Here is a 24,038-nt window from a genome sequence, read left to right as displayed (position 1 = left end):
ACAAGCCATGTAGCATAGAATATTCATTCCAATCTGTGGCGAGTTAGCTGCTCATAGCCAGGGCGCTATAGTCACAACACCCTTGTGCTGCAAAGGGAAAAAACAGCCCCAGTTCTATTGATCACTGTCCTATGAGCCATGTTGGAAAATGTGTGCCCATGTACAGATGCCAGGTAAAGACTAATATTGGACTGAGTTGTGTTGGCCCATTGTCTAGGCTGTCTACCATTTACAAGGTACAAATCCTGGAATGTGTTGGAATTCTCTCCACTTGCCTGGAACAGTGCAGCTCACCACCGTCTCCCTTCAGGAGAGTAAGGAGTTAAACTCTACGCCACATTTTCTACTCAGTATCATGGTGAAGCCTAGCTTTGTGTGGTTAATGTAGAGAGAGATAGTTTGATCCTTTGATTGTTTTGATGCTGGCACCAGTTCAGTCACTGCAAGTTAATACCATCATTTGTAAAATATGTGCTTTTAGTTGCGCAGTCCATTTCCTCAAATCTGAATGAACCGTTGGATAAAGTCTGGACAGTGATTAGCCTTTCACTGTAATTTTAATAAGGGTTTCACATTGGACAGCTTGCTTCGTCAATTTAAACTTGATTTTTTAGATGTTTAAAGATAAGCTTCTCAAGATCAAAGCAAAACTCATTTGACTTTTTTTTACTTCCCCTTATTTCTCTTTTCCTGTTTCTAGTACTGACCTTTATTAGGCTACAATTCCAGAGGTCCTTTGCCAAATGCACACCCACGTTACAGAATCATACAGCACAAAAGGAAGCCTTTTGGCCTCTCATGGCTGTGCCAGCTCTTTGAAAGAGCAATCCAATTGGTCCCACTCGCCTGCTCATTCCCCATAGCTCTGCAGTTTTTCCTATCCAAGAATCTATACAATTCCCTTTTGAAAAAGGGGATTATTAAATCTGGCTCCACCACCCTTTCAGGCAGTGCATTCCAAATCATAAATATAACACAGAAGTAAAATTCTCATCTCCCCTCTAGTTCTTTTGCCAATTATCTTAAATCTGTATGTACTGGTTACCGACGCTCATGTCAATAAAAACTATTTACTCTATAAAAAACAGATATAATCTGGATACAGCAAAGGCTATGAGCCCTGATAACATCCCAACTGTAGTGCTGAAGATGCGCTACAGACTAGCTGCACTCCTAGCCAAGCTGTTCCAGTACAGCTACAACACTGGCATCTATCTGACAAAATGGAAAGTTGCCCAGGTGTGTTCTGACCACAAAAAGCAGGACAAATTCGACCCAGCCAATTACTGCCTCATCAGTCTACTAACATCAGCAAAGTGATAGAAGGTGCCATTAACAGTGCTATGAGGCAGCACTTACGCAGCAATAACCTGGTCACTGACGCTCCATTTGGGTTCTGCCAGGACCAGTCTATGTCCTCCTATAGTCTATTATTATCCTCTTTCACTGCTTTATTTCTGAGTTTCATGTCACCTGCAAACTTTGAACTTCTGCCCTATACACCCAAATTCAGGTAATAAAAAAGAGCAATAGCCCCAAAACCAATCCCCAGGGGACATTACTGTACACTTCCCTCCAAACAAAAACAACTGTTCATCACTACTGTCTGGGCCCGAATTTCACACTCCCTCACTAGCAGGTTTTTAGGCAGAGGGGAGCATGAAATTAAAGGAACAGGATTTCATCTGGGTTCTTGCCCACCTTGACCTCTCAGCAATTTATGCTGAGGCAGACAAGGCCTCAGACAGGGCATCCACCCTTGCCCCAATTGAAGCCCATAAGTGGCAAAGGCTATTTCCCACTTGGCCTCAATATTTAGGCTGGTGGGAGGATTTACCTGGCATGGGGGAAGCCCAAAAATGAACATGCATAAGCATGTAGGGGGACACCTCCATCAGAAGCCCCCTTAAGATCTGGTGGCTGCTGGACCTCCTCCCCAACATCTGATCACCCACTTTGCACCTCCACCACTTCCCTACCCTCCCCATCCTGGGACCCATTAAACTTACCTTGCCTTCCAGTCCCAGGACTTAGGCTGAGGCATCTTCCTGAAGTTCCTCTTCAGTCCACCACAGTTCTTGTCACTTTAGGGACTGAAAAGCTGCCAGTTGGATTGGCCAGCAGCTCTTTAAGGCAGGACTTCCTCCCAAGTGAGGGAGGGATGTTCCAGTCGCAGCTAATTGACACTCATTCAAGCATAAAATGACTGCAGGGCAGTCAGAGTCCAGGTGGGGTGTTCCACATCAACTCTTCAGATGGCAGGAAGGGCAACCCCACCATCCAAAATAATTCTGGCTTTGGTTTCTGTTGCTTATTTAATTTTGTATCCATGCAGGCATTACCCCCTTAATCCCATGGGCTTCAATTTTGCTAACAAGCCTATCATTTAATAGTTTATCAAACACCTTTGAAAGACCAGATCCACAACATCCACCACACAACATTCATCATCGTCTTATTTCAAAGAATTTAATCAACTTAAAAGTATTGACTCACTTATTGGGGAAGGAGCTGGACACCTCCTGATCCCTCACTCTTAATAGCCAGTCTTCATGTATGGATCTGGGCAGTAAGTATCACTAAGCTATCCAACTGTGGGGCATCATATCTGAGGTCAATCCTGACTTCATCTGTTAACTACATTTGTATTCTGCCAACAGAAATCACTCGAGCAACCAGGATCAGGCCATTTTGTTTAAATTTTCCCCCATGTTTCTACAGTTGAATAGCTAACACAGCACAGGCTAGGGGTTGAGCAGGTCCATGTGGTGAACAAGTTGTACTTGTTACTTACAATAAGTGCTTGTCATGGAAGAATAAGTACAAAGCCAGTCTTTTACCTTAAGCTGGTTTATTCACAAACCACCTCTTTAACATAAACTTTTCCAGTCCCTTCCACACCAGAGCATTACAGCTGTACCTATTTATACTATTTTGATGAGTGAACCAATGCGCATCACCTGTTTTAACAAGCAGTCATCTTTAACAGTGTAATTGCCAGTCAACAAGAAGATTTGGTGGGGAGGTGATGGGGTTCTTTCCCCCGCATAGAAGGAGATCAACTAGAGATTTCCTTCGTATCGCCTCCCTTAAAAAAAACAATGTAATTACTGCTACATTGGCAGCACTTGTTTCTGCTGGATCCACTTCCAACCATTAAAGCAATGTTGCCTTTTTCTCTGCCTGTTAGATTGCAGGGAGGAGCAGTATCCATGCACCAGACTCTATTCTGTACACAGACCCTGCAAACAGTGCCTCAAGAGCCTTTGCTTTTACAGGTAAGCGTACTCGGTCCTTGTCATTCACCTTCTTGGGAAAGCTTAATTGGAGTCTTAAACCTTACCCCCTAAGAATTTCTTACCATTGATGCAAATTTGAGTTTGCTGTAGAGACTTTCTCAGGTTTTGGTGGCATCAGACATTGCTGTAACACATGGAGGTGTCGGGCAGTGGGTAGACTCCCACTAGAGTACAACTGCTTAGAATCATAGGATCATTCTGCTGTGGGAGTTTACCCCCACTGCCTGACTTCTTCTTGCATGACCTGGGAGTGTAGCAACAACAACATCCCCTTACCGCCTGTCGGTATTTGTATCTTTACATGAATACTACATCAATCTCAGAAGGCAGACCAGACAAACACTTGGTGAGATGAGGCTTGATACAAATAATTGAGCTGTTTATTTGACAGCACGTGAACATACAGAGAAGTAAGGTAATCAGATTCACATAACTCCATTGTGGAGCTTGTTTTTGAGGAATAGTACAAAAATACCAGAAAACACCACGCATCAGTGAGCTGACTGTCTTAACTAAATTAGGTGTCTCCTTGTCCATCTCTCATTTCTAACCTCGTGCCCTAATCTGTATCTTGTATCCGAAGTCTTTCTGACACAATGGTGGGTGGAGTGGGTAACTTTAAACCCCAAATGTGGCTGGGTGGGAACAGTGCTCGAGAGCTGTTAAGATTGGGTGAGTCAACTGATCAGCCTGAGGTTGCTTCATTCCTGTCTGGTGCCACTGGCAAATCAGCTGAGGCTCCCACCACAGACAGGTCGGCGGGGTTAAAATGAATCGGCGTGATGGTCATTCATTACAAACTCGAAGGGAAGCCTGTCCCTTGATGGAAAATCTGCTGGAGAAACCAAGTGGAATGCAGAAGCGCGGCCAGAGAGGCTGCATTTTTTTAATGTTTGGCAAGATCCCTTGGAAGCCGGGAGAAGGAGTCCAGAAGGCATTTTTGGGTCCCCTCTGCTCTTACCAGCCCTCTCCCCTCCTTACACCGACATCTATTTTTGTAAAGGCCCCCGCCTGCCCTCCCACAGCACCTTGCCTTTTTTTGGTGCGTTTCCTGTGTCACCTCAGCATCCAACTACTACCCCAGTTCCCAATGCCCCCAACACCTCACCCCAACCTTCGTTCCTGGCAGTAATAGGCTAGAGACAGATCTCTAGAGACCCAGCCTCATTATGTTTTCCTTGCCTTCCAGCTACTTCACACACTTTGGGCACACCCCCTCTACCTACCACCCCCAGTCCTGACCCGATTTAAAATTAGCCCTAACGGCTGTAAAGCGTGTTTCAATTGCCGGAATAGGCTAACGACCTACGTGGAAGCGACATCAAAGCTAGCACATTAGCATGATGCTTCTAAAAACTCAACTTTAAACATAACTGTGGGCCAATATTTGCAATGTGGTTGCGTGCAGAGATGCAGAAATCCTGCCAATCTTAACAGCAGGACCTCATTTACATTTAGTAGCTCTGTTTGACCCAGCTTTTGGTCATCTGACCTAATATCTCCCCCTGTGGCTTGACGTCACATTTTGTTTTATAAAGCTCCTGAGAAGTGCCTGGGACATTAAAAATGCCACATAAAGATAGGTGGCTGTTTCCAACCCAAGAAGCTGACAGCCCCCAGCTCCATTGGGAAACCTATGCAGCAGCAGCAAATTTTAAACTCAGTCTCCCAGTTGGCCTGCACCACTTGGACAGCAATGGTTCAAGAAGGCAACTCGCCACCATCTTCACGAGGGCAATTAAGGATACTGGCCTAGCCAGTGACATCCACACCCTGTGAAGGAATAAAAATAAAGTTGCCCTGTGGGAGCTGGATTTAAAATGTTAGTTAAGATTCCTGCCTCTCCGAGTATCCATGGTGGAATACTCAGAAACCCTGGTATTTGCCAACATAAAAATGTCTAGGAACGTGTGCAAAGCGTATTGGGGAGAACATTTCACGCTTTAAACATAGAAACATAGAAAATAGAAGCAAGAGTCCTTTGAGCCTGCTCCGCCATTCAATATGATCATGGCTGATCCTCCATCTCAACACCGTACTCCCACTCTCTCCTCATACCCCTTGATGCCTTTAGAGTCTAGAAATCTATCTATTTCCTTCTTAAATATATTCAGTGACTTGCCCTCCACAGCCTCCTGTGGTAGAGAATTCCACAGGTTCACTACCCTCTGAGTGAAGAAGTTTCTCTTCACCTCAGTCCGAAATGGCCTATCCCGTATCCTGAGATTGTGACCCCTTGTTCTAGACCCCGCCCCCAGCCAGAGGAAACATCATCCCTGCATCCAGTCTGTCCATCCCTGTCAGAATTTTATATGTTTCAATGAAATCCCCTCCCATTCTTCTAAATTCCAGTCAATACAGACCTATTTGGCCTAAGCTCTCCTCATACAACAATCCTGCCATCCCTGGAATCAGTCTGGTGAACCTTCGCTGCACTCCCTCTATGGCAAGTATATCCTTCCTTAGGCAAGGAGACCAAAACTGCACACAATACTCCAGTTGTGGTCTCACCAAGGCCCTGTATAGCTGCAGTAAGACATCCTTGCTCCTGTATTCAAGTCCTCTCGTGATGAAGGCCAACATGCCATTAGCCTTCTTACCTGCTTGCTGCACCTGCCTGCAGTGATTGATGTACAAGGAAACCCAGCTCCCTTTGAACATCAACATTTCCCAATCTATCACCGTTTAAATAATACTCTGCCATTCTGTTTTTCCTGCCAAAGTGGATAACTTCACATTTATCCACATTATACTGTATCTTCCATGTATTTGCCCACTCACTCAACTTGTTTAAATCACCTTGAAGCCTCTTAACACCCTCTTCACCATTCACATTCCCACCTAGTTTTGTGTCATCAGCAAATTTGGAAACATTACATTTGGTTCCCTCATCCAAATCATTGATATATATTGTGAATAGCTGGGGCCCAAGCACTGATCCCTGCAGTACCCCACTCGTCATCGTTTGCCATTCCAAAAAATACCCATTTATTCCTACTCTCTGTTTCCTGTCTGCTAATCAATTCTCAATTCATGCCAATATATTACTCCCAATCCCAAGTGCTTTAATTTTTCCCACTGACCTCTTATGTGGGACTTTATCAAAAGCTTTCTGAAAAGCCAAATATACCACATCCACCGGTTCTCCCTTATCTGTTCTGGTAGTTATGTCCTCGGCCAAGGGGAGGTTATATAGCGAGACCTATGTTTTCAAATCTTTCTGTGGAAAATAGTAAAAGAAAATGACCCTTACCTGGAAAAGTGAAGCATTCTGAATTACAGGCTTCTCTTTCAGGCACCTTCACCCTACTTGGATCTATAAGGAACCTGCAGGCACGTTCACTCTGCCAGGCACATTGCGATGATAAGCCTTGTGAGCTGTCGTTTGATGTCAACTTATAAAATGACGTCTTGGAAAAGATGTTGAGACTCTTTAAATGGCCCATGCCCCAACCCCCAACCTCCACATCAGCCCATGGTGGAGTAAGGATCTGATGTGGGTTATGAGTGGAAGAGGGTATAGCAATTAAATCAAATCTGAAAAGAGAGATTGTTTTGTAGAAAGGATTTCAAAGGAAGAAACTTGTGCAATTTGTTATGACCGGGATGGGAGGAGTGCGTGAATTATCAAGTCCCACTACTCCACAGGCTGTACCATTAATTTAAATATTTAATTTTCTCACTGAAATAGCCAATTGTGTACCAATACCTCTAGTACCCAGAAGAAAAGAGACTCTGACCAGGCTTCTTTCAAAAACTCTCAATGATTAATTTATTTTAAAACAAAACTTCTTTGAACAAGTTGCAAGTACTAGTCAACACACAATTGTAATCGGGAAGTATAATTATCTATCTCTTCCTAAAGAATTCCCCCAGCACACACACAGACAAAGAACAAACAGATAGAGCCTCTCTGCAGAGATGGGCTTTGCAGGATGGGTGTTATAAAATAAAGGATAAGGTCTGCAGGGTCTCGACGCGTCGACCTGGAGTTCTGTCATGTGAAGATGGGCCACTAGTTCCGATGGATGTCTGGAAGTTCTCACCAACTGATCCAGTTTTGCAGGTCCAAATGCAGACTAGTTACACTCAGATGAGGGTTCTATCTACAGGTTGATAGCCACACAATTTTAGGCAAGGTAGAGAGACAGAGCCAGTCAAGGTAGCCTTCCTTCCTCAGCTTGTTCTCCACCAAGACTGCCTTCAAAACAAGCAGGTTCACAACTTAAGTTCTTTCCTCTCTCCCATGTGATTGCCTTTTTGTCTCCCTGATTTTCATTAATTAAAATCTTTGCATTTCAACACAAACAACTCCTTCTCAGGTACCATATAAGTCAGGTGATTCCTTGGAAGAGATCTGCTTGTTTGCAATTCCAAGGAGAACTTACAACTTTATATAAAAAAAAATCCCAGGTGAGCATCTACATGCTCAGATCATGCCAAATCCTTCCATTTTGTGAAAGAAAATTTCAGTCTTGAGAGATATGATTCTAACAAATTCCACAGCTTGTGTGTTTGTTTCTGTGCCCATCATTCACATTGCCTGCTTTGCAGCCTTCGCAGGGTCTATGTGGTCAACAAAGAGGTCTGTGTCCGCACCGTCTGCGCCCACGAGGAGCTACTGAGAGGTGAGTATGAGGCTTCAGAACCACAACTGAACAGGGAGCTCTGCCACACGGCAGGCTAGGGATGGTAACACGCCACTGACAGTAGGCTGGGCGGGCATGAAGTTGGGTTTGGGCAGCTGGAGATTCCTATCAGGGCTCCACTGGTCCTCCTAGGAGCTCTGGAATCAGTATTAGTTATAATCAGAATGTATTCACCCCAGTGCTGCTGGCCTTGAGAGGCAGTGTTTGGAGTGTGAGAGGTGTGAAGTACTTTGAGATCTCCTCCCTCTCATTATGCTGCAGTAGAGATTGGAAGGGTCAGCCGCAATGCTCCTGTGAACCCAGTGTTCCTGTGTTAGTGTGTGGCCCAAGTCTTATTCTGGACATCACACTGGCTTTTAGTGTGTTCTAATAACACAGAGGACAGAGTGGAGTAGAGGGAGATATTTATTCAGGGAAACCATGTGGCTCTAGAGGAACAGTATCGAGGAGGTTCGGCCGTGCAGGGTTTATTTTGGTTGAAGAATCACAGATTCCTGAAAATGCTGCCTGATTTGGATACTGTGGATAGAAACTAACTGGTGAAAGTTGTCAGTTTCGTTGCTGGAAGAACATGACTGCCAGAGAACTTTCTCCCACATTCACTCACGGTAGCAACATTCTGGGATTTTTTTTTTTAAGCACCTACTGGTCCTTCCAGGGGAAGGGATGAATGTCCAGGAGGCTGAAAGAGCAGCAGTCCTTTCTACAGCAGCCAGCCAGAGACTCTCTCCAACACGATCCCCTGGAAGTGTAACGTTCAGTGGTACAGTTCAATGCTTGGGACACACAGCTTGCCTTGTACGTGTTGTGTGAATGCACAGCTTTCTATAAAGAAACAAACCAATTTACTGAATGTTCACTATGGGTTCATATTCTCTTATGAAGAGTGTCTAATCCATATCCTTTAGCTCCTCCTGTTCTCACCTTCTCCTTCTCTCTTGCAGCTGACCTGTGCCGAGACAAATATTCAAAGTGTGGGGTCATGGCCAGCAGTGGGCTGTGTGGCCAAATGGCTTCATCATGTGACAAGAGCTGTGGCTCCTGTTGAGAAGGATGAACAAACTGATGAAGGGGCCACGCATGGAGCCTTGGTCCAGGAGATAGAGGAATCTCCATATATATCAATAATAATACCTTAAGTAATTTAGAGGGATCATTTTCATATTTCTATAACTCTGGTGCTGGAGGATTTTTCATATTATCCTCTTGTTTTTGATTGTGCACATAAGGTTATTACTGTTCGGGGGAGGGGACCACTAAAATGCAGGTTATGCATGAAGCCTTGGGAATTCAGTCATTCCAGCTTTTTACCCATGTTGCCATGAGGATTTGTGAACCTATGGCTTTGCCATTCCTTGTTGGCTATATTGTGCTCGCCTGGGAGAAGGATAGTGGACGGAGAGTACCTCGCACTGAACTTACTATCCATCTTCTCATAGAAATTCTACAGATTCCTGTTACCTATTGCTGACCTGTCTTTCATGCTTTGTGTCTGTCCGGAGTTTTAGAATTTTTTTTAAGTTTAGAAAGAAAATAGAAATCGCATGATACCTGGGGCTGGGAACGAATCAAGCATCAAAACCTGTCCTGCAGCAGAATTCTGTTTTGAAGGCTGCCTGAGTGATTCATACACCAGCAATCAAACTCTGAGTGAGTCACTCCTGAATGGGCTTCACCCCCGGAGTGAAGGCTTGTACACCTTTCGCATCTGCAAACTGATTAAGTCCCATATGGTCACACTATCAGGGCAAAGCAGGAACCAGTGTGTGAACACACCCCAAACAGATTTAAACTCTCACTGCACTGATCCTGTACAGCAGCTCAATTCTGACTTTTTCAGCCGAGTGGACCCGTTAGACTCTCTGGCCTTGAAAGTGGTGTTGTGTGAAGATTGGCGAACAAGTGTTTAAAGTGTTCTCTTTTTAAACCCTTTGTCAACTATTTAAAATTGCTTAATGCCTGTCAAAATAACAAATGGCAAAATTTAGCCTAAATGAGTTAAGCATTTAGAATCACATAGATTCTGGAGCTGCCTTTTTCCCCTCTGCAGCCAATAGCTAACCTACTCCCAGTCCTCCACTGCACTGAATGGGACACTAGGAGGTGCCCATCAACTGTTTGTGTGAATCTTTCCTGGCATGACCCAGCCACCATTAGGTACTCACTTCCGTGCCCCTGCACACGACTGTTACTGTTTTATACTGCAAATAATTGTACATAATGTAAACAAATATTGTGTCATTGCCAGTGGGTGCATAAGATTGGGGTGGGGGCGCTCACTCTTCTCCCTCTTATGGAGCCACTATACCAGATCTGAAGGAATAAAATCAGTGGCACAAAGCTGTAAGCTTTTACAAAAGAGAGTGATACAGGTCCCAGAGCATGTGGCTGAGAGTGTGGTGCAAGGCTGTGACACAGACCCAGTGATTAAAATGGATCTTTTCATAAGGGGACAATAAAGGCTGGAAATGGAAACAGACCATTTGGTCTATCAAGTCCGCTCCTAGCTTCCACAGACCCTGCCCACACTGTGCTATCAATGACCCTACCCTATCCATTTAACCTCCTCTCACGTACAATCTACTATTCATAAACTCTTTCCCCCTCCTTTTAACCTACTGAGGGTAAACTCTGTTTAAATACTCCCTGACCCTCCGAGGCAATCAGGTAAAACACTAGAATATTCATCCAAGCTTACGTCCACATTACCCTGGCCTCCTTCTCTCACTAGACAGCATATTTCTAGACAGCTTCTTTCTGCTCCTCACCCCTCCCCCAACTTGCATATTCACACATCCTGTAGAACAATGAGAATCTCAATGTGTGCATATTCCTGTAACCTATAGTCCTGTCTAATCAGATATTGATCTGATTCCTTTTTGACTGGTGTGAGCTCCAGTACTTGTTTTATTGGAACAAAGAGGATCGGGGCAAAGATTTTTAAAATAATGCAAAGTTTGTACTGGTAGTGAGTGTAATTAAATGTGTAAACCTTTAGCACCTGTTCCATGTCACAATACACATACCACGATGTGTCTCAGATCTGAATCCCATTTCCCCAAACACATCTGGGTGATAAGAGGCACATTATATATAACAGTAAATAAGTGAGGGAGAAAGTGCTCTAAGTGGTTCAATGGATGTTTACACACTGAAATTTATGCTATTATTTGAACCCCTCAACTGAATTCCCACTCATAACACACTACCAGTCACCAGGCAGCCCTGTAGTACACTCTTGGGCATGCACACCAATCTTGTACCACACTCCCAGACATTAATAACCCAATAAGCTTCACTCCTGCTGCTTTTTCAACTCTTAGTATTACTGTAAAACCCCATTACACACACCTAGGCAGCTCTTTGTGTTTCAGATACATTAATCCTTCTTCGATCTAACTGATGCGATTTCTATTCAGGGATTTATATCTATCATAATTACAGCCTAGACATGACTCTGTGCAATATAAGCACTGGAATGCTTCACATGCTTATTTGATCCACATTTGTTTGCCAATGGAGAGGTTAACACAAGACGTTAACATATCTGTTAAATTAGCAAAGCGGTTTCAAACAAATCTGTTAAGCATTTATACATTAATATCAGTTGTTTCTAGGATTTCAACATCCTGTTCACAGGGCAAGCACATTAACTAATCACTTGGTCACACTGAGACTACATGGGGCTGCTACATCTCTGTGTATTGCGATAGTTACTGTTGCACTATTGCTAAGTGTGAATACAAACGTTTACTGTCAGCTGAAGCCTTCCTCTCTAACTCTCCTCAGGAAAGCAGCACATTAACACCCTAGACTCAGCAGCTTTTTGGGTGAAACAGTGTATGAGCTAAAACTGGATTCAGAGACTTTTCTGAGGAGTTCAGGATGCCTTCAGTTTATCAAACTTGACTTTCTGTTGCATCTTATTCTTTGAAATAGTTATTTTTTTTAAAATGGTGCTTAAATATCCCTTAAACACAGGGATCACATACGGGCAAGGTTTGAAGGTTGAAGCATGCCTGTTCTGCTATTTGTATGTTGTTGTTAGGGCGCTGAGAGAATGGCCCTCAGCACAGGCCTGTGATTTTTTGCGGTGCCCCTCCCTCTTCCAGTTTTATCAGCGTGCTGATAACACTAATTCATTAGTGGCCATTTTCTGTGCTGCCACCAACAGCTTGGGATACACGAGGATTTGTGTATCGGACATCATTTGAGGCTGGGAATTAGTATCCTTTACATTGCGATGTGACATCATGGCAGGAATACCTCAGAAGCATTTTGGCTAGGGAAAACAGGGCCCGACCGGCTTGCTGGGTTTTCCCTCCACACTTCAGAGGTTTCCTAGGCTGTAATATTGCATGTGAGGAGCTCAGTGATGAGATCAACTGGATTTAAACTGAACACGGCAGGCATGAGGCCTAACCAGGGCCTAAATTCAATCCATAAGGATTTGCTACCTATGGATTGCATGGTAGAATTGTAGACGCATTCTATTTAGAGCAGACTGTATGCTATAGGAAACACGGGCCGCTTAGGATCTCAAGCTGGTTGGCAATTCAGGTTCCTGTCCTGCATCCAGGATATAAAATGCTATTTAAGAGCTCGGAGTGGGGAAAAAAAACATTAGCGCAGTAATCAATGTTCAGCCACTAGATGCCCACACCATGATTTTGGAAATATATATATAGTTACTGAATCTGTAACTGACATCGAATGGCCAAACCAATATATATTTACTCTAATAACCCAATTTGCCAGTTCGTGCCTATGAACTGAGTATTATTTTCTCCCCTGCAAGGTTCATGTAGAATAGTCAATGTTAATTGAACCTCAGCTTAAACAGGAAAAAGTTGCAAGGCTATAGTGAAAGGACAGGGCATGTAGTCCATTGGACAACTCTTTTAAAGAGCTGGCGAAGACATGATGGGCTGAATGGCCTCCTTCTACATGGTTGGATTGTTTGATTCCAATATCAGCAATCCACTGGGCAGCTGACACAACAATGACTATCACGTTAAAAAGGAAATGAGAAGCTTTGCACCTCCCCCACAACCAAACACCGCTCCCATTCCATGGTTCAGTTGCCATATACAGTATACCAGTGTGTAACTGAGATATGCTGACCAGGAAGGTCCCAATTCCATGTCCAATCTGTGTTGAGTTAGCCCATCCTAGCCAGGGTGGTGATCATGGGACTACAATTGGTCTCAGTGTCCCTGGGTTAGGGAGAGGTAAAATCAGCTCAGGCCCCAGATTCAGACTCCTAACTACAATCCAGGGTGGCTCCGGCTGGAAAATGCACAGGCTCTGCAACATCATTGGATTGATGCCTGCCACAGTGGAATAGCTGCTAATACGATTCAGGCTGATAAGTGAAGAATGGTCACTTGGGGCAACATTCTGGAGGATGCCCACTGGCCATGGACCTGTAACCCAGCAGAGAGTTAGTGCCTTAAGGAGAGGAAGGGGACAAAATTTGGAGGGAATTATAGAAAAAAAAGCTGCCTCATCTCTGCTCCAATCTGTCTACAGTGAGAAATACAAAACTTGAGACGTGCTTGCTCAGAACTCCTTGGTACAAATGTTCTTGAAGTACCATTAGGAGGAAGTGCCGCAATATGTGCAACTGAGTGAGATATTTCTGTGTAATCTGATTCATACTATAACTGATATATCCCATTTTGTACAAAATTAAAGTCACTTAAAAGAGTCTTTGCTGTTCTGTTCCTCTCGTTCTTATTTCTCAAGTCTCCCTTTCATATTGTTATTCCAGTGGAAAGATTAATGGCCAGCAGTGTTTTGGGTCTGACGGTCAGTCTCTCAGTGAGACATACAATCTGCATCTGGGCATTCCTACAATCTGCATCTGGGCATTCCTACTGTTAAGTGTTACAGTGGAGGTTAGATATTTCCACATGGAGGGAACCCACAAATAACATACATACATATGTACGAATTAGGAGCAGGATTTGGCCACTTGGCCCCTTGAGCCTGCTCCACCTTTCAATAGGATCATGGCTGATTTGACCTGGCCATTGCTTAGGAGAGGGTTTGCCAAACCGAGTTTTTGGGGCAATGGTGGCCGTGGAACTCGGACCGAGTTTTGACAAGAAGGCCCCCTTTAAATATTTGTTGGTTTTTCTGTCAGTGGGGCATGGCTTAATCATCTGTTCGCTGAGGCCTGATCCCTGCTACGACCACAAGCTGTAAAAAGGTAGCTTTTCACCTTTTTCAGGTGAAGCCTAGCAGTTTTAACCCCTGCCCCACTGGATTGCTACTAGTAATGAATGAAAGCAAAAAAATAAAATTCCTTAAAACGTACAGAAGTGAATGTTCACTGTTTATTTTCTGTACCATCTCACACTGCAATTCACATGGCAAGGCAGCCATCATCTCCCCCATCCACTCAGTGTGGTAATAAAGCATTCGAGTAGAAAAATAACACTGAGTAGCATTGAACAGGTTTGCGGTTAGTGGACGCAACGGGGTGGGACAGTGGTTAAAGTAAGACACCTACAAAAGTAGCCACCTAATGCACTCAAACTCAGCAGAAGCACATCATAGATGCAGCAAACATTTTGGAAAACCAGGGTCGGACAGGTTGTTTCTCTTCTGCAATCTCTTACTTGGCCAAAAAAAGCTGCATGAATGAAAAGTAAAGGTGCAATGGTGAGGGAGCAGCTGGAACTGCTGCAGTTGGGCTCTGGTGGATTCGATTCAAGCTTCCAGTGACAGCATAGATCAAGATGCCCCCTGGTGATCACCCCCCCCCCCCACCCCCGTGAATAGTCGCGGTTCCCTCACAGGATATGGCACCAGATGTTTCTGTTCCTCAGGGCTCATGCCACCAGTCTCGATTCAGCTTAGCGTTGGTTACCTGACGGACAGATGTCTCTGAAGCATCTTGGTCATCAGAGGTGGTCCCGTGCATCTCAGCATAGGCCCCTCCCTCAAGGTTCGAGAACAGGAGAGTGAGAACCCCTTGTGAGGTTCCAGAACTGCACTGCGAAACTGTCACAAGGTTCTGGGACAGAGATAACTGCGAAACATCATCCAGCATCTGTCACAAACTGCGAGAAAAGTCACTAGTTTACAAAATGGCAGGTGCAACACATCTTGTGCGTCCCTCCGCATAAGGGGCAAGGAACCAGAAACAATTGGCTCTCTCGCTCTCATTTAAAGTTGATGCTGAATCTAACAGCACTAAGCTACTGGGGAAACATCAGAAAAGACCAGAAAACAGCAAATTATTTTAAAAAGGAACACTTCAAAAAATAGATATTTTAAGCATTTGTATTGATTTCTTTTTTAGATTATGAACAACAGATCTTCTGTGATTTTAAATCTTGTCAAAAAAGCGATGCTTTAAAAAATTATAGTACTCTAGATACTTTTGAAATCTATTCATCTAGGCAGATGAAGAGTGGATCTGGACAGAGACAATCAGCTCTGATAAAGTGTCTATATTTCACTGTCTACAGCATATCAAAGAAACTGTCAAACTGGTGTATTTAGAATTCAGCATTTAACATTAATTTCACAAACACAGTAATCTTAATGTACAACATCTCAACATTCAGTTTTGGTTAATAGTTCACTTCTGGAAAACTGGTCTAAACACTGACTTGCAAAAATATATCCAGACGCATGCGAGGAGATGAACATTAGCTGCCTCAAACAATCAGTGCTTGGTCTCGTCAACTGCTAGTTATTGTAATACTTTAGAATAAATTCATTTTGTGGACAAACAGTCCAAGAGAAGCTGCTACAGTAAATCCTGGATAATGATAGAAGAAGAATACATTTTGAATAATGTGCAATTTATTAAATTAAATTTATCCTAAGACCCAATTCATTACTTGGATTCTGCTAAGTTACAAGGAATAAAACTGAGAAAACTGATGGCACATGCAGATTGTTGGACCTAGTTGAGCACTTATGCGCACTGTCAGAGTCTCTTAAATGTAGAGACTCTCTCTTTATGCGCAAGAGTGTAATGCACCTCCCAGTGCGATAATGCGCCACAAAGTCCAAGTAGGTGCCAAATTAGAACCTGGTCTGAGTTGAGTTGACTGATCTTAGTTGGAGCAGTAGCGAGAGAAATCAGCCAGGGTTTCTGCCCCTGACTACTATCCATCAGCTCCTGCTACCCATGTGCGCATGTGTGGATTTTAGCCAAGGACAGAATCAGGCTCAGCTGTGATGTCCTTCTCCTTCTTCCAATAGGCATATGAATAGCCGCTTGGGTAACTTAGCAAATGGCTGTCGGAGGAGCAGTCCCTCCCTAGCCCAAGGACGCTGAGGTCCCAATTGCCACCTGGCTGAGATCATAAAACTTATCACAGATCAGGATCAAACCTGGGACCTTCCAGTCTGAATGGCTCATTATTACATTTATCCACTGAGAGCTTAGCGATGCTCTAATATCAGACAAGTAGAAACACTAGGCTGTGTGTTAATGCAGCCTGTCCTATCAAAAAAGTTCAGTCGCAATTTATTTAAAAAAACCTGCAGTTCTTCAATAAAAATCTATCTCCTGGGCCTATTCTCGCCTGCTAGTCTGGAGCCAGGTTTCCCCAGCAGTCATTTAGTGTAGCACCACAGTAATCTATACTTAAAATACAAACACAATTTATATGATCGCTCAAAAATGGTTGATGCTGGTGGAGAAGCCAACATGGCATGTTCCAGGGACAGTGTTGGAATAAAATGCAAAAGCAAGAATGGGAGAAAAGCTCAAAACAACACTAGAATCATTCTCATGTTATCCTGCATCATATGTTGTGTGCCCATTAGTGAATGTTAACATTTTGCTGCAAATTGTCGCCACTTTCCTCTATCTTAATCCCCCAACACTAGTTCGAAGAGCAAGCGCTTTTCTCCTGGGATCTGGACCAACATTCAACCCTTGCCCAGCATCACTAAAGAATATGTGGTCAGTGTTACCTTGCTGTTTCAGGGACCTTACTATACACAAATTGGCTGCCATTTTTCCTACATTACAATGGTGACTCCATTCCGAAGGTACATTGGCTGTAAAGCGCTTTGGGATAACCCGAGTTGTGAAAGGTGCCTCAGGAATGCAAGTCTTTTTTCCTTTCCTTCTTTGATGTGGATTTATTGGTGCCACTGACTCTCCCTCCAGTACCCACTATCGAGTCTTGCCAGCCTCGATCAGAGAAAACAAGCTGCTTCATCAATAGAACACGTCAGGTTCCAACAGCTTAACCTCTGCCCGGACTTATTAAAAACAGCTCCTGTTGCCACCCCAAACAGATCAGTGACAGAGAGTGAGGTCGGGGTTCCAGTTGTGATGTTTGCTTTGCAGCTCATGAAATTTCACTGAAAACCTTAATAACTACTATCAGCTGCACAGAGTCCCCACAGTGGAGATGGGAGTTTGGTGTTAAAAAAAAAAAATCAGGATTAGTAATCTGGATTTTTGGTGGCTGTTTTACACCTTCCAGAGAGTCCCTCACTCGATCATGGTAATGACCATGGTGTTCATTACAGGCCCCATGCACAGCCTGAACTCACAAATCATCCCACATTATGATCCCTATGACTTGGTCGGATATGAAGATTTTCTGTTTTGTGTCAGAACAGACGATCTGAACCATCAGTCAGAATCCTTCTTTACATATACCACCTGGTGCACTCAGTCATTCAGAGCCTCCCATTATAAATACTGGCAGATTAGCAAACCAGCAGAGATTCAAACCTGGTGCAACAGGCTGTCCATGTTGAAGGGCTCCACAGCAGGCAGACCTGTGGGAAACAGTGGTGTGCCAGGACACAGAGTGGTGGTTGGGGTTGAATGTGTTTAACGTGTCTGCGCTTGGAGACCTTGAACCAGTGCTCTCGAATCCCTGGAAAATCCAATAGCCACAATCAATGATGGACAGGGCACAATAAGGCCTGAAAGGACAATAAGCCGTTTCCAGCTAACATAATTCAGAGGGATGGAGAGGTTTAGAGTTTGCATAATTGTTACCTCAGGAGGCTCTCTAACTCATTCAGACAACCACTCGGGGAAGGAGAGAGCTTTAACCCTCGCAGACCTATGCTTCAGTGACATGGTAAATTTAACCTTCTGAGACCAATGTTCAGGAGTTTAACCAACTCTGATCAGTGTGTCTAATCCTCTCAAGGCTGAAAATCGTTTTAGAAATTAGAAGCTTGTTGCCATTTTTGTTATTAAAATGGGAAGAAGATACTGAACAAAACCAGACCACTGCCCTTTACTTATTTCAAATAGCTTAGATTGACCCAGACTCTGTATGGGGTGTCAAAGGCATATTACGCTGACCATTTCCCCAGACGCATTGGCAACCCACTCAGAGCAGGCTTTATAAGAGAAGTGATGGAAACCTGTATGTGAAACACAAACACAAGGGAAACAAATGAATAGTACATGAAGCCTGTCCTGCAACAATGACAGGGTCTCTGCTGGAGATTCTTCCCAACATTGGGTTCAGTTGTCGTGGTGATGATTTGGGCCAGATGTTGCTGGTGGGGGGGTGGAGGGGTGGTGTTCTATGACTGCTGTCAGTAGGGCTTCAGTGCATGTTGTGGTTGATCACTGTTGTACAAGGGATTGAAGGCTGATATTCTACCACAAAGATGCTGCAAAGTGCCAGCAATGGAATTAATTTCCAGAGAGGATGGAGTGGGAATACTGAGGCTGGCGTCTCCGGAGTTCCTGCTGCAGTTGGTCCTTCAGTGTTGAAACCTGCAGCACAGAACAAACGAAGACACAAGAGTAAAACCGCGGGACTGTTAATTGGAAGACTGAGCGGAGACAGATGCAGATTCAAAACTCAATAGCCAAACCCGACCTGAATTCATTCGGGAGACTGGCTGAGATAAAACACACCCAGGGTACAGCCGGAGTGGATGGGATTTGCCCCTCCAACTCCTGCCAACAATCATTCTCCCTCCCCACAACGCACAAGCCTCACTATTAAACAATGTATTAACTGCTACCCATCTGGGTAAATCGAACACTCCCACCCCAAACACCACCCCATCCGGAAAATTCTGGAAACATTCACACTTCTACAATGTGGTACAGAACGTTCTAGTCTGTACACTCGTCTTGTTATCAATCTAGCCCTCCCTAGGCTTGGGTATTTCAGATTTCCGCCAGAAATGAGCAGGCTTGTATAAAAATAGTCGGAGATTAAAAACTTGAGGTAGGTCTACTCCTCAAATTTGAATAGAGAATTTAATTGATAATCATCCAGGATAAAAATGATCACAATTAAGAAGCAGGTTTATTTACATAAACACACAACCGGCAATATTATCTAATAAACCCAGATGAGGTTGTCACCCATTACCATTTGGGGTGGTACACCATCCTGATGTAGCACTCCATACAGAGATCATACAGCACAGACAGAGGCCGTTGTGTCCGTGCTGGTGCTGTCTTTTCCACATAGAGCCCTGCAAATTGTTTTGGGCTAAAGAAGGTGGCACCTTTACTATTTACACTCCCTTTGTCTTTCTGTCCATGACATCTTTGTCAATCTCTCCTTTGCCTCCACCTATCGCCGGCCTTCTATCCAGCTTCACCTGCTCCACCCCCCTTAAACAGTATAAATTTCATCACATTTCTACTTCCCTTTAGCTCTGAAGAAGCGTCATACAGATTCAAAACGTTAACTCTGTTTCTCTCTCCACAGATGCTGTCAGCCCTGCTGAGTTTTTCCAGCATTTTCTGTTTTTATTTCCAACCAGATTCATGCTCCTTCTGATTCTACACAGTAGCTCCTGCTGCGTGTGAGTGGAGACTGCGACCAGGACCAGGCTTGTCTGTGATCTCACCATGGCTGACTAACAGGTCAACATTCACTCTCTCGGGTTACGCATGGAAACGCGATTGAGATGCCAGAGGGTGCTGGCTCTCATTGAATCAGACCCCAGTGGGATCCAGTCGGCAGGAGGAGAGAAAGCCTGTTTCCGGCTACCTGTTCTTCCAGTCCTTTCACGCGTTGCCGATGAGCCCGTTCCCGTGCTTCCAGCGTCCTCTCGGTCTGCAACTGAGCCGCGCGCAGTCGCTCTGTCTCCTTCTGGAGCTCCTGCCGGTGGCGGACGGCAGCTTCGATCAGGCTTTGGGAGTGAGACTGCTCGATGTCTGAAAGCTGGGCCTGAAGAGGGAACAGAAGTCAGGGAAGGTGGTGGAGGGGAAGAGAATTCAGCCAGGGAAAAGGGGCAAAGATCTCCTTTCACCAAAGGCCATCAACTATCACATTGTATATGACATGCCTCCAAGCAAATTCCAGCTCTATGTCAGACCATGTGCAAAACAAAGGAATGGTCTTATGCGGAGCCATTGCTGAACTACAGCAGGACTGGGAGAACACTCCATTCTCAGCTCTCAAAATGACATGAAAATCACAACCCTGTCATTGGTTTTTCTTTCGGTAATTAAGTGGCTTCAGAGTCAAGAAAAAGCCAAAATTAATAGTGACTCATCAGTGTCTGCGATAGACCCTCTGGGCTGTCAATCTCTCAGCTCAGGGTGGATGGAGAGTGAGGAGGATGAAGCTATCGCTTGTTCCAGGAGGTGCTACGTCCCTGGGTTGCAAGTTAGCCAACGCCACCACACAACAGTAACACTGCTTTAACCTTTAGTCCCATCGCTCTCACCATTCAGAATGGAAGGGGTGCAACCTTTTACACGAAAGGTCAAACATTTACTGGAAAAGCTCATGTTATAAATTGTGTGGGGTTATTTAACCAGGGACAAAGGTACTAGAAAAGGCTGGGTACTAGTGGAGCTGGGTACTAGCCAGGCTGGGTTCTAGCAGATTCCGTCTACATTTGCTGCTGAGGGACCGCTCGAGCAGCAGCGGGTACCGAACGGCAAAGCGTGATCTGGGGAGCCGGTTCTGCAGTCACACCATCGTCTACAATAACAGGTTTGGAAATGATCTGCCAAAAGCCAAGCAAGGATTCTCAACACGGACCTGGACTTTTTTATTTTACTTTCCCTGGCTTATTTCCCAACCCTGCCTCTCCCTGGAAAAGCAGAGATTTTCCACTTGGCCTAGCGTGAAAGGCAGGAGAGGCTCCTTAGGAAGTCAGTCGTGTCAGAGACGGAGGAGGTGAAGGATGGGCCGAGGACTCCCTACGTGCAGTTCTGCTTCCCTGAACCCATTAGGGAGCCAACGTAAGGCTGGATTTTGGTACACTGTCAGCCCAGGTACACCAGCCTCCAGGAGAGGCTCTAATGGGGAGACGGTGGGACAGTGGTAATGTCACTGGACTAGTAACCCAGAGACCCAGGCTAATGCTCTGGGGACAGGGGTTCAAATCCCACCGTGGCAGCTGGTGGAATTTAAATTCGATTAAATAAAATCTGGAATTAAAATCTAGTCTCAGTAATGGTGCCCATGGGTGGGATTTTCCAGCCCCACCCGCTGCTGGGATTGTCCGGTCCTGCCAAAATTTGGCTGGGCTGCCAACTCTCCTGAGGCAGATCCTGTCAGGACAGGGCCAGAAAATCCTGGCCCATGAAACTATCATCGATTGTTGAAAAACCATCCGGTTCACTAGTGGCAATTAGAGAAGGGAATCCGCCGTCTTTACCTGGCCTAGCCAATATGTGACTCCAGGCCCACAGCAAAGCGGCTGGCTCTTGGCTGCCCTCTGAAATGGCCTGGCAGGGCTCTCAATTCAAGGGCAATTCAGCGACGGGCGACAAATGCAAGAAGAATGCAATCAGGGTCACACCGGCTAGAGATTGAGTAGGGGCAGGGGCGGTGCTTGGCAGGGGAGGGAGGGGAGGGAACACAGGGCAGAGATATGCCCTGAGCACCAATGCTCTCTGTATGTTACGTGTGTGCGTGTGACCAAACAGCCACCTGGAAGTTACTATGCAGGCCACGCCCGAGCTGACCCCTTTAAGCTGAATGGACAGGTCGTGCACAACAACAAAAATTTAAAGGGGACATTATTGGACATCTAAAGATCACCAAATCCACATTTCTTTTTTGGAACGTTTCAATTATCTGCCCCTGATACTGAAGGGGGAATAACTGTTAAAACATGAGGTGGATTTTTGGTCCCTCCATGACTAAACCTTCGGATTCTTTAAGCCGTGACTCGTGTGAATTAGCCAGAATCCACAAACACCCATAAATACATCCACACGGGCCTGGCTTCTGGGCATCAGGAGGGGGAATTTTTTCAACTTTTTTTATTCATTCATGGGATATGATCAAAGACGGCATTTATTGCTCATTCTTAATTACCCTTAAGGAGGAGATGGTGATATGCCTGTGTGGGGAGGGAGTTTCTGATCCAGTGATGATGAGGGAACAGTGTTAAATTTGCAAGTCATGATGGGTTGAGGCTTGGAGAGGGGCTTGCAGGTCGTGTTGTTTCCATGTGTGTGCTGCCCTTGCCCTTCTAGGTGGTAGAGGCTGTGGATTTGGGCCTTACTTCACACATTGCTGGCATGACAAGAACTTCAGCACAAAGGGAAGCCATGTTTGAGACATTGGCACTGTCCGTCAGGACAAGCCTGTCCCAAATATGACAGCTGCACTCACCAGGCTGTGCAAAATCTTCCTCCTAATAATCTGTAAATCCGTCTTCAAGGATCAGCAGAGAGTGGAAAGAGAAAAACTGACTATCTAATATTTTAACATATTTCTCAATCAGACCTTCACAGGCCACCCACTGACAGACACCCAGACCTTCCATCCATCAGCAGCTCATGGAGATCATTTACTCATTAAAAGCTACAAGGAGCCCGAGGAGCCAGAACACACCAATATGCTCAACAAGTCCAACCCCTTTTTACAGACTGACCCCACCTCTCACTATAACACTCAATCTCGTTTCTCAACAGAAACACGGCCAATCATCTCTTAAGCCCATTTACCCTGCCCACCTCAAAGTCCTTCCCTTACTGTGGTGTAAGGGGTGTAAGGGGAGGGGTAGCACATCTCACAGGTGGGCTTGCCGCACTCTTTGGGGTGATTCATCCTGTATTGGACCTCACCTTCACCTGGATCTCACCTGTGGCTGCAAGTATTCATTCGCAAGCGGCAGCAGCCATATCCTAGTAAACTTCTTCGGCACCATGTTAAACCAGATGGAGGTAGCCATTGGGTCTCCTACCCTGACATGTGAAGACTGATTCTGGCAGTGTGGGTGGATTAAGACTAATCTAAGGTCCAATGATCTTGAAGGTGGGTCAGCGCCGTGTTGTGAAATGTGTGGAGCTCGACAAAACACAGGAGATGTCCTGGTCATGCAGTGCATCCATATCTATTTCCGGCCATCTAGGACCCATCTTGCCATTTGACCAAGACAGGTCAGGCCGAGAGGGTGAGGCTGACAATGCACAACTTTCCTCACTATAATCCAATTCACACACAAGTCATGTTCATCTTCTTTCTATCATCCGTTATCCATCGTCTAGCTGTCTGTGGCAATAGGTGAGTGACATAGTGGCAGGTGTGGATTCACTGGGAGCTGTAGCCGTGAACCTGCACAAACGCTGCTCCCAATGTGGTTTCCTCTACATTGGAGAGACCAAACGCAGACTGGGTGACCTTTTTGAGGAACACCTTCGGTCTGTCCACAAGCATTACCCAGACCTCCCTGTCGCTTGCCATTTCAACACTCCACCCTGCTCTCATGCCCACATGTCCGTCCTTGGCCTGCTGCATTGTTCCAGTGAAGCTCAATGCAAACTGGAGGAACAGCACCTCATCTTCCGACTAGGCACCTTACAGCCTTCCGGACTGAATATTGAGTTCAACAATTTTAGATCATGAACTCTCTCCTCCATCCCCACCCCCTTTCCGATCCCCCTTTTTTCCAAATATTTATATAGATTTTTCTTTTCCCACCTATTTCCATTATTTTTAAATGTATTTCCATCCATTGTTTTATCTCTGCCTTTTAGTCTATTTCGATCCCTTCCCCCCACTCCACCCCCACTAGGGCTATCTGTACCTTGCTCGTCCTGCTTTCTACCCTTAATTAGCACATTCCTCAGATAATATCACCACCTTCAACACCTCTTTGTCCTTTTGTCTGTGACATCTTTTGGTTATCTCCACCTATC

General features: G+C 44.9%; 2 protein-coding genes across 2 annotated transcripts in view; one reads left to right on the top strand and one right to left on the bottom strand.

The window, feature by feature from the left end:
* Nucleotides 1-9,474, top strand: part of mfap2 (microfibril associated protein 2) — a 35,868-nt gene extending 26,394 nt beyond the window's left edge. Inside the window, exons 6-8 of the mRNA XM_078558123.1 lie at nucleotides 3,191-3,278; nucleotides 7,854-7,927; nucleotides 8,893-9,474. Coding sequence (XP_078414249.1) covers nucleotides 3,191-3,278; nucleotides 7,854-7,927; nucleotides 8,893-8,996 — 266 coding nt within the window. The 3' untranslated portion in view covers nucleotides 8,997-9,474. The remainder of the gene's footprint in view (nucleotides 1-3,190; nucleotides 3,279-7,853; nucleotides 7,928-8,892) is intronic.
* Nucleotides 9,475-17,056: 7,582 nt separating this feature from the next.
* crocc (ciliary rootlet coiled-coil, rootletin) overlaps nucleotides 17,057-24,038 on the bottom strand; it is an 88,613-nt gene continuing 81,631 nt past the window's right edge. Inside the window, exons 35-36 of the mRNA XM_078558121.1 lie at nucleotides 19,921-20,100; nucleotides 17,057-18,680 (exon numbers count right to left, since the gene is read on the bottom strand). Coding sequence (XP_078414247.1) covers nucleotides 18,597-18,680; nucleotides 19,921-20,100 — 264 coding nt within the window. The 3' untranslated portion in view covers nucleotides 17,057-18,596. The remainder of the gene's footprint in view (nucleotides 18,681-19,920; nucleotides 20,101-24,038) is intronic.

Source organism: Cetorhinus maximus, chromosome 15 (assembly GCF_964194155.1).
Source record: "Cetorhinus maximus chromosome 15, sCetMax3.hap1.1, whole genome shotgun sequence".
NCBI lineage: Eukaryota > Metazoa > Chordata > Chondrichthyes > Lamniformes > Cetorhinidae > Cetorhinus > Cetorhinus maximus.
The sequence above is the reverse complement of the archived record's forward strand: the minus strand, read 5'-3'. Positions and strand labels throughout refer to the sequence as shown.